At 40.6% G+C, this 10,895-nt stretch overlaps 1 protein-coding gene across 1 annotated transcript; it reads right to left on the bottom strand.

The window, feature by feature from the left end:
• Nucleotides 1-3,721: 3,721 nt before the first annotated feature.
• On the bottom strand, nt 3,722-6,160 carry LOC127095143 (glucose-1-phosphate adenylyltransferase large subunit 1). Its single transcript, XM_051033875.1, has 10 exons — nt 5,873-6,160; nt 5,661-5,790; nt 5,529-5,616; nt 5,318-5,411; nt 4,948-5,133; nt 4,794-4,874; nt 4,617-4,703; nt 4,416-4,520; nt 3,976-4,231; nt 3,722-3,846 (listed from the first exon to the last, which is right to left on the bottom strand). Exons 1-9 carry the CDS (start codon nt 6,158-6,160, stop codon nt 4,121-4,123), a joined length of 1,170 nt encoding a protein of 389 aa, XP_050889832.1. The 3' UTR covers nt 3,722-3,846; nt 3,976-4,120.
• Nucleotides 6,161-10,895: the final 4,735 nt, after the last annotated feature.

The raw sequence follows: 10,895 nt of genomic DNA, 5'->3' as shown, positions 1-10,895 counted from the left end.
TGGGTCTCTCGGAGTAATCAGCTTCCTTTCTATCAAAGAGGCATATAACTATGCGTACGTCATAGGAATAGGATCGAAGGTGACCCTTTTCCTCTCGTAACTCGTGCTGGTTTGATTATTGTTTCGAGGTTGGTAGGCCTGCTGTTGTGGACGGAGCGGTTGTGGTTGATATTGCTGAGGTGGTTGTTGATTGTTACTATGTTGCTGATACTGTTGATTGTCTCTGAAAACAGGTGCTATATGAGCCACCTGGTGCTGGTTACTGGCGGGACGCACAGTCTTCCTCCTCACATAGGGTCTTCTTGGTTTCTCATGGGAGATCACAGCATGTGCCTCTCCATCTTTCTTCTTTGCAAACGCCTCATAACGTTTGGCAGAAGAGCCTTCTTCTCTGGTTAACCGTCCTTCACGGACCCCTTCTTCTAGATGCATCCCCATATTCACCATCTCGGTGAAGTCAGAAGGAGCGCTAGCAATCATCCGCTCATAATAAAAAGAACTTAAAGTCTTCAAAAAGATCTTAGTCATCTCTTTCTCCTCTAGCGGAGACACGATCTGTGCTGCCACCTCTCGCCACCTCTGGGCGTACTCCTTAAATGTTTCTTTATCCTTCTGGGACATGACTCTCAATTGATCTCTATCGGGAGCCATATCCACGTTGTACTTGTACTGCTTTAGGAAGGCTTCGCCGAGATCATTGAAGGATCGGATGTTCGCGCTGTCTAAACCAATGTACCAACGCAAAGCGGCACCGGACAGACTGTCCTGAAAGTAGTGGATGAGTAGTTGGTCATTATCGGTTTGAGTCGACATCTTCCTGGCATACATGACCAGGTGGCTGAGAGGACAAGTATTTCCTTTGTACTTTTCAAAATCAGGGACCTTGAATTTCACAGGGATCTTCAGATTTGGAACCAAGCAGAGTTCGGCAGCAGACTTGTCGAAAAGATCCTTCCCTCTGAGAGTTTTCAATTCCTTGCGAAGCTCAAGAAACTGATCATTCATAGCATCCATCTTCTCATAAACATCTGGACCCTCAGACGGCTCAGAATGATAGATGGTGTCGTCTACCCTGGGCAAAGTATGCACGACAGGAGGAGGAACGGGAAGGACCGAGCTAGATGTCGGCAAAGAAGCAAAGGTAGGAATATGACCCTCAGGCATGAAATTGGGAGGCATCCCCCACGGGAACCCGGTTTGCATGGCTGTTGGAATAAAGTGTGCACTGGCAACGGGCACAGTAGAGGAGACAATCTCGGAGATAACTGTCCTTTGGGGAGGAGTTGAAGGTGTCGGAGAAGACTGGCTCTGGGCAGCCATGAGTGACTCCATTAGGGCAGTCAATCTGGTCACTTCCTCTTTGAGCTCGCGGTTCTCTTGCTCTAAGTGATCCATCAGTCTTGAAATGTTGGCTCTAGTGTAGTACCGGTGAGTCAGCTTGTCTTCAAAATAAATGAAGGACACAGAATTAGACCACAGGGAAAGGGACCGGAAACAAAACCTGCTTATGCTTATGATGCATGCAATGTTTGTGCATATGATTTGTTTTTTATTTCAAAGGAACTTTAGAGTTTTATTTGCAAATTCTGGAAATATTAAGCATTTTATCACATATGGAAATATCTCATCAAATAATATCAGGGAAAAGAAGTGCAACATCGTCAATCATATACAAGAGAAAAGGAAAATAATCGTCTTATGGATCCCTAGAAACAATCATCCAAAGCTCGGGACACAGGAAGATAAGATGCGCGAAGCCTCTTGACCTCTCTCTCGTAGGCTACCTCCATATCGGCCTTCTCTTTGGCGAGTCGATCATACTTCTTCTTCAAGAACTTAGAAGACTGAGGAAGTAGAGAAGTCCATACATCATCAGGGTCATCAATAACCTGATGCTCAAGAAACTCAATCAACGCATCCTTCTCCTTAATCTGCTGAAGCAACTCTTCACGTTCACGGATCCAGTCACGTGAACGGTCTTCGTCTCTCAACTCCTCTACTCCTTGATTAGGGAGGGTTGAAGGCCCAACCATAATCATAGGTGTAGGTCTCGAATACTCGTAAGGCATGAGATACTCAGACGCCCTCTTCCTAACCCAAACAGTGTAAGGCTCCAAAGCGATGCAATTCTTAGGACCCAAGTCTTTCCTTCCTTTCCTATGAATCTTGCGCCAAGCGCGGACCATCCTAGCTTTCAAGCCTTGCGGATCTTTACCATCCTGAAAGAATACACCCTCTAACAGAATGTTATTGGGTTTATCCTTTAAGGGGAACCCAAGCTGCCGACGTGCCAAAACAGGATTGTAGTTAATCCCACCACATGTACCAAGAAGAGGTACATTGGAGAATTCGCCACAAGAGTCAATAATCTGCACACCATCATACACACGGTTATACCAAGAGATATCATCATTAGTGAGAGACATAAGTCTCGTGGACCACCGTAGACATTCCTTGTTCTCCTTGAAAGTGACCGTCTGAGGTAAGTGAGAAATAAACCACTTACACAACAAAGGCAAACAGCACACAATAGCGTTCCCACCCTTTGCATTCCTCATATGCAAAGAGAAATAAGCATCACCCAACAGAGTCGGAACGGGATTAAGAGTAGAAAAGATCCTAATAGCGTTCACATCCACAAACTTGTCGATGTTGGGGAATAAAACCAATCCATAGATGAGAAGTACAAATATGGCTTCAAAAGCGTCCTCACTCATGGCCTTCCCATATATAGTAGCTTGAGCAATGAGGAACTCAGAAGGGAGACCTTGAATTCCTCCTTTGGTAGTTATATGAGCATCAACCAGAGATTCATCTATGTGTAACATGTCTGCTATCTCTTGAGAAGTGGGAACCCTTTCCAAGCCACTAAACAACAACTGATCCAGAACAAGTATTCCCACAAGATAAGCATACTCCTTAAGTGTAGGCAAAAGCTTAAAATCCAGAAATGTGAAGCAACGGTACAAAGAATCGTAAAACTGCACCAATACACTCATCAATCCTTCATCCACCTAAGTAGTCAGAAGAGGAAGAAGCTTCCCAAAACGAGCTTTGAAACCCAAGGGATCTAATACATAAGATGTCAAATTCCTTAACTCTTTCAAGTCTGGTTGTCTGAAACTGTACTTCTTTGTATTCCTTCTTTGTCTTTCCATGTCTGAAAACTTTGCAAATAGACCTCTTAAGTTCCTTGAAAATTTTCTTATTATTTTGATAATATGAATGCAAATGGGTGCATGAATGCATGAATGCAACAATCACACTCAAGGATCAAGCAAAGCACCCTAAACAAAGGTCATGGGATGGATTATGTAATCCTTAATATCAACCATCCATTTTGGTGGATTATGGTTTACACCTTATCAACACCCAAGTTCCATTGATATTAAGGATACACTACAGCAAACAAGACCTTAGACAGCGCTTTAAAGCGCTGTCTAAACCTCCGCTGCTAAAGGTTTAGACAGCGCTTTTTTAAATCTTAAAAGCGCTGTCTAAGCCCCCCCCCCCCCCCCCCCCTTAGACAGCGCTTTGGCCAAAAGCGCTTTCTAAGACCCTCCTATTTTAATTTTTTTAGGTATACCTTAGACAGCGCTTTTCAAAAAGCGTTGTCTAAGCTCCCCCCTTAGACAGCGCTTTTGCCTAAAGCGCTTTCTAATCCCCCCCTTAGACAGCGCTTTTTACAAAAGCGCTGTCTAAGGTATACGAAAATTTTTGAAGCTGGTTGGAATACTCTATAAGTCATATGATAGTGCCATCCTCTATTGTTGCCTTCTCCATCACGATTGTGATTCCTGATCGGATGTAAAAACCATCCCGAGGTCTATCTGCTTCTTGAACACCCTAAAAAACATTTCAATGGTAATACATCAGATACTTATGTTCGATCAGACGCATAGTTCGTGATGATCTTATGCTATAAAAGATATAACTAACAAAATGACATCAAATGTAAAAGAGAGTCATGCTCACATCTTTGTTCATGATGATGACATCTTTCCCAATCCTAGCATTCTTGTCTATTATACACTTCCTTCAACAAAGACAAGAAACAACAAATATCAAATGAATACCCAACATAATGAGTTCAATTGAAATGTGGTTACTGCAAGTAAGATTACCTGGTTTTGCTGTTCCTTCCAATCCCAATCGGAACCTTTCCCTCTGCTAGCTCAGAAGCAATTTCAGATTCGGTTTGGTAATAGTCTGCTCCCATCATTATAGTGTCCTGTAAAAGATTGTTTTAAAATTTAGGAATAGTATTTTATATATAGTGTTCAGAGTCAGTAACAAGAGTGTGCAAGACGGGTTACAACACAAAGTTTCTAATTTAGTCACAGTTAAACCGTGGAGTGAACACAATTTATAGCCTTGGTTCTATCGTTCTTGGTAAAGAAATCATTGTAGTTTACCTTGAGCTCAACGCCATAATCCAAACGCGAACGTTCACCCACAATGGAGTGTTGCACACTACATTCTCTCAGGAAACAGCCATGTGAGATTATTGCATCCACAATCTACAAAAGAGCAACTCAAACACGGCAACAACAAAAACTCTCGTGACACAAAGAGGTTAAAGATCGAACTTGGAAGAGAGATGATCATAGCCATACCCTGCATTTATCAATCTTCGTTGGTGGTAAGAATCTTGGAGATGTGAAAATAGGTGTCTTGGGATCATAAAATTTGAACATTGGGCTCTGCAAGAGTAGCATATATTAGTTTCATGATAGGAAGAAAATTTAAACAACATATTTCTAATTGCTCAATATCTTGATTCTTCAACGTACCTCTTCGGTAAGAGCCATGTTAGCATCGTAAAATGATCGTATTGTTCCAATGTCTTCCCAATAGTCTCCGAAAAAGAACGCCTAAGAGAAAGGTGAAATATTTTTATTACCTCCGGAAAGAATGGAGATATATTTATTGTCAAATTTCTCTTACTTGGACATTGTATTCCTTCACTGATGCTGGAATGATTTCAGATCCAAAGTCATTGGATGTGGGATACCTCCATTTCAGAAGCTTGAGTAAAACATCGGTCTTGAATACGTAAACCCCCATAGATGCAATAAATGGCGAAGCTATTGCATCTTGAGGTGACAATCCAAAAAGAGAGGTATCTACTTGCTGCACAGAAGTAACAAGAACTATTAGAGATAAAGTTAGTTATGAGTTAGTTAGATTAGTTATTCTTGTTATCTTCATTTTCATATAGAGTATTTTGTATTAGTTATCCGTTAATCGATGAGGTTATCGATAGGCAAGAAACTAAACTGTTTTACTTGAAATTTCATACATGTATAGAACTTACCATTGCTTTAAGATCAGCTCCCTTAGGTTTTTCTGAAAATTGGATGATGCGACCTCTGATATCTACTTTGACTAATCTAAAGTCTGATGCGCGGCTGAAAATCGAGCAAATGGATATGAAACTTAGATAAAACTGAATTTGAAAAATATGTATTGTTACGAAAAAAGAATTAACATGCATACAAAGAAGACTCAATGTAACATTTTCATACCTGTCACCAACAGCAGCGCATGATACTGTAATATCCGCATTTTTGTCAATGTGACTCTGCTTATATGTTTCAAGACGATCAGAAAACACTGAAAATGAAATGAAGAAATTATGAAACAAATAAATTGAATACCTGCACAAGATCCATGTAATCCATTCTGTATAGATGATCTCCAGCCAAGATCCTTATCCTTATCCTTCCGCAACGGCCTCATCCTCACAAGATCCTTATCCTTCCGCAACGGCCTCATCCTCACAATAACCTACACAACACATACAGATACAAAATAAGAAACCGGATAATAAATTAACAAGATCTAAAAACCCTAAATGGATGAGAAAAACCTTAACGTCGGAATCGGTAGTTGCCGGGAGTGAATTTTCGGCGGCGATGGTGTCGAGAGCAAGTTTGCGTTTGAGAGGTTTGGAAGAAGGAGGTGTTGGTGGTAACGGACTCTTGGATTTGACATGGGAGGGGGAGTAAGGGACGATGATGTTGTGATCTGAAGGAGGATCGTTTTCTTTGGAGGGTTTGTGTTTGCGAGAAGAGGGTCTGGTTTTGGCGGAGCTGCTAGGGCTTGATGAAGATGGAAGCTCTGCTGTGTCCCTCGCTATTGGGTTTCTTGGAAGCATGAAGTGCTTTCCAAAAGCGCTTTCTAAACCCCCACCTTAGACAGCGCTTTTGGTTTTAATTTTTTTTTTAATTGAAAGACTTTAAACAGCGCTTTCTCAAAAGCGCTGACTAAGGTCTATATTTAAAAGCGCTTTCTAAAAGCGCTGTCTAAGACCCCCCCTTAGACAGCGCTTTCATTATTTTTTTAGAACATTTTCCGTGTTTTATTTTTATTTTAACCTTAAACAGCGCTTTCTTTTAAAAGCGCTGTCTAAGATGCGCTGTTAAAAAACCTTTTTGGCATAGTGATACCTGAACGGATCAACCATGAATCAAGGGTTTGTTGCAAGTCACGAGCATGGAGTTAGGTTAAGAACCACCCAAAAGGGAGTGTACTAGGGTTTAAACCTGCCAAACATGTTCTACAAGAGGTTCCCATAGTCGTCATCCCATCTTTCGGATATTATTGGAGAAACGACTACTCGTATTCCGAAAATATTCTCAAGAGAGACTCTTATGAGTGTAGTATCGCGTAACAATCGTATCAAATCTAACACTTGAACGACTTTCGCACTACATCCTAAGAATAGGCCAAGATGGGCTTGGTAAACTAAGGTCCTTGGCTTCTAAGGTCTATATTGGAAAAAGTAATGTCTAACCACAACTTACATGTGTGACATTATTGATCCCAACATGACCTCCACCAAGTGAATGGGCTTGCAAGTCAACTTGCTAAGGAATAACTCCACACAAGTCGACAAGACTATGCCATTCTCCTATCCTAAGTGCACTCGAGTTCGGGTATAGAACTCATCTCACAAAGATCACTAAGCATACAAGGAATTAATATTCAAGCAATTCAATCATTACATATAATACAGTAATCCCAAATTGCACAAAAATATGTCACAAATCAAATATACAGCACAATACAACAAAAATGAAAAGTAGGCAAAACCCACTAGGCTTTTTCTCGTCCCCAGCAGAGTCGCCACTTTTCTGTAGCGGGGTATTCGTTACCATTAGAGATATTGACTAAATCCAAGGTAAATCATACAAGTCGAGTCGCCACCACACTTCTATTTATCCAAAGGAATGGTTAGAAAGCGAACAAAAACCTAAAAGTTTTATCGAATCAAAAACTAGTAAAAATGTCAGAGATCTGGGTAAGGGGGTTGGTTATGCAATGAGAAGGTATTAGGCACCCAAAGCATCCTATGTACTCCTAGAGAGCCCTTTTCACATTTGTTGCAAAGGTTGTTGTTTTTTTTTGAAAATTTATTTGTGCAAACATGATTGAAGGGATGAGAAAAGCGTGTATGTTTATCTAATGTACTACTTACTAAAAGAAGGGTCAAAAGAAAATGAGTCGCACGGATGTCGCATCCACTACATACGTATCAAATCTGAATCTGAGAATCAGAGTCTTCGTAGCTCGGCTACCTAGGGGTTAAAGAGGAGTGTGCTCGCTAAGACATCGCGTCTTATGCCTATGTATCTCATCTGGCATGAAAATCAGAGCAAAACGTAGTTCGACCACCTATGGGGTAAGAGTTGTGTTTTGGGGTGAGCGACGTTACTACGCAATCTACCGGATGCTCGGCCTTTGGAGACTTACTCGCCTGTAGTAGAAGGAGATAATGTGTTCTTAGGAGAAGAAAAATCAATGAGTTTGGGGTGTTTAGGGATGCTCATGCAAAAAGGGCAGTCCTAGATGAAGGAACCACGCTACCTTAAATGACATGCCACGAGAGGCTATACGAAACCTAAGAAATCGGTAACATGCGGGAAAAGTAAAGGGATCGAGAGATCTACCGTACGGATAAAGATCCGAAGTAACAACAATTAGATAAATAAGAAACCCAAAGACTCTTCCAAGCTAAACACCATCAAAGAACGTGAGTCAGTACAGGTAATCGGAATAAACCTCCAGGTGGTATCCCACAAATAAAGTGGAACACCAGACAAGCCATCTTTGCAAGAGTCATATGAGCCCTCACAAAATAAAACTCAACAAACAGGTTAGAGAAACAAGATAGGGTAATCAAGGGTTGTCCCGAATCAAAATGTAACCACATGAATCATGCCATTAAAATTCATAAAAAAGAGCTCACAAAAAGCAACCAAGGGTAGGAGGTCTAAACCTCTTGTCAAACACATGCATCAAAAGGGTATCAAATTCATCCATAATACCTCATACATTCAGAGCATTCAAATTAAAAGCATAAAGTAATGGGAATAAGGCAAACCTGACTGGAGAGATCGAATGAAATTGAATTGCCCGGTTGGGTTTGCAAAGCACTCTTAGGGTTTATATGAGAGGGAATTGGTTCTTTGCAGATGAGTTCCCTTCAGTCTCTGGAGGTTGCTCTGAACTCTGTTAGCTCTTCTCTCACTATCTTTTTCCTGCCAGGATAATAGGAATAAAATTTCCTTTTGTTTCACTGAAACTCTGAATTTATAACCTGATTTTTGTGGACCTGTGGGCTCAAATGAGAGAGGCCCAAGTCCAAAAATTTTCTGTTATATTTTATTTATTTATTTATTTATTTTTTGTTTTTTTTTTGTTTTTCGTTCTTTTTTTTGTTTCGTTTTTTTTTTCGTTTTTCGTTCTTTTTTTTAAACACGTGGGCTTCGCCTAGCGAGCATGACAGTTCAAGAAATTTCTCTAAGCGTAGGTGATTCTGGTGGCTTTTCTTGAGACTCGCTAGGCGACCCATTCTGCTCGCCTAGCGAGCATGACAACTCATGAACAAACTTTTGCTCCTTCAAGATTAACGTTTTGACTGACGAATAGACCCCATTTGAACCTGTTGGAAGTATGTCAAGCCATTCCCTTGTGTTGACTGATCATCTAAATAGAACCCACAAAGTGTCTTGGATGATACTCAAGCTTCACACAAAAGATGTTAGTGACACATTTTTGTGCTTTTGGTTAGTAAACAAAAGTAAAAGAAACAATGATGTATAATTCAAGCATGCTTGGTGATCTCAAACTAATCACAAGGAGTCCCACCCAAAGGAAAAGGGAACCAAGATGATAAAGATCCTTGAGGCAATGCAAATGCAATGTTATGATGCCATGAGGGATCTTAGGGTCAAAATTGGGGTCTTACAATATAGAGGTAAACACATCTCTAAAAGATCAAGGCCAAAAGTTCCAGATTCTCTAGGGAGTTGAGGATGTATCACTCTTCTTTGTGCTCAATGGGGAGACAACCTGAAAGCTGATGAATAGGATACAAACATGCCAAAAATATGAACAAATGTCTTACCTTTCGGAGATCGTACTATCCTTGGGAGAGCACTGAAGACATTCCAACTATCCTTTTTAGTCTTTTGTGAATGTTCACTTTGTTTAAAAATAATTTATAAAAAAACTTCATTTGTTTAAAACAATGATATTTATCAATTAAAACAAGCAAACATTTTTTAAACAGAAACAAATAAGAGTGCAAAGAATTGGATAAAGGCTCAAATTTATTTGATATAATGGTAGTCCGCAAATGGCGAGACTCCATGGATCTTTGCAAATTTGAAATTGGTGATATATATTGGAAAAAGGCTACATTGAACATAATGACCATTTCTCCACCAACTTTGAATCCAATGTATTTGAAGCTTTAGTTGACGACAACTGAGCGAGAATCTTTGACAGATGACAGCTTGTAGAACAAAGTCTTGTCGAGATGCAGATACTTGCCAAATCCCTAATTTTTGCCTAGATTTCCCCAGGGTGAGGTACTCAATCTAGCAGGATATATATTCATTTTTTCATGTCTCTAACTTTTGCTTGGACCACCCTTTCGGGGTTTCAATCCACCGAGACGCTCAGTTTTGCCTAAGTCGCCCTTTCGGGTTTTCAACTTAGCGAGTTATTCTGTTTTTATTTTAGGCGAAGTATTTCTTGACTGCATCTGAATTCACAGGACGAGTGAAATCCTCCTCATACATAGCTGTAAGCAACAAAGCACCGCCTGAAAATGCTCTCTTAACAACATATGGACCTTCATAGTTTGGAGTCCACTTGCCCCTTGAATAGGGCGCGAAAGACAAGACTTTCTTGAGCACGAGGTCACTTTCTCGGAACACACGAGGGTTAACCTTCTTGTCAAAGGCTTTCTTTATCCTTTGCTGATATAACTGACCACGGCACATGACAGTTAATCTCTTCTCTTCAATTAATTTCAGTTGGTCATAACGACTCTGAACCCATTCAGCCTCAATCAACTTGGCTTCCATCAAGACTCTCATTGATGGGATTTCAACCTCCACGGGGAGCACAACCTCCATGCCGTATACAAGAGGGAAAGGGGTTGATCCTGTGGAAGTGCGGACAAATGTACGATAACCATGCAAAGCAAATGGAAACATCTCATGCCAATCTTTGTACGTAACAACCATCTTCTGGATAATCTTCTTGATGTTCTTCTTAGTAGCTTCAACAACCCCATTCATCTTGGGTCTATAGGGAGAAGAATTATGATGTGCAATCTTGAACTCGCTACACAGCTCTTTCATCATCTTGTTGTTCAAGTTAGATCCATTATCAGTAATGATCTTGTCTGGCACACCATATCGGCATATAAGTTGGTTCTTGATAAACTTCACAACCACCTTCCTGGTCACGTTTGCATATGATGCCGCTTCAACCCACTTGGTGAAGTAATAAATTGCTACGAGAATAAAACGATGACCGTTTGACGCCTTTGGCTCTATCATACATATCATGTCAATTCCCCACATGGAGAAAGG

This window comes from Lathyrus oleraceus, chromosome 6 (assembly GCF_024323335.1).
Source record: "Lathyrus oleraceus cultivar Zhongwan6 chromosome 6, CAAS_Psat_ZW6_1.0, whole genome shotgun sequence".
NCBI lineage: Eukaryota > Viridiplantae > Streptophyta > Magnoliopsida > Fabales > Fabaceae > Lathyrus > Lathyrus oleraceus.
This window is presented reverse-complemented; position numbering and strand designations above follow the sequence as displayed.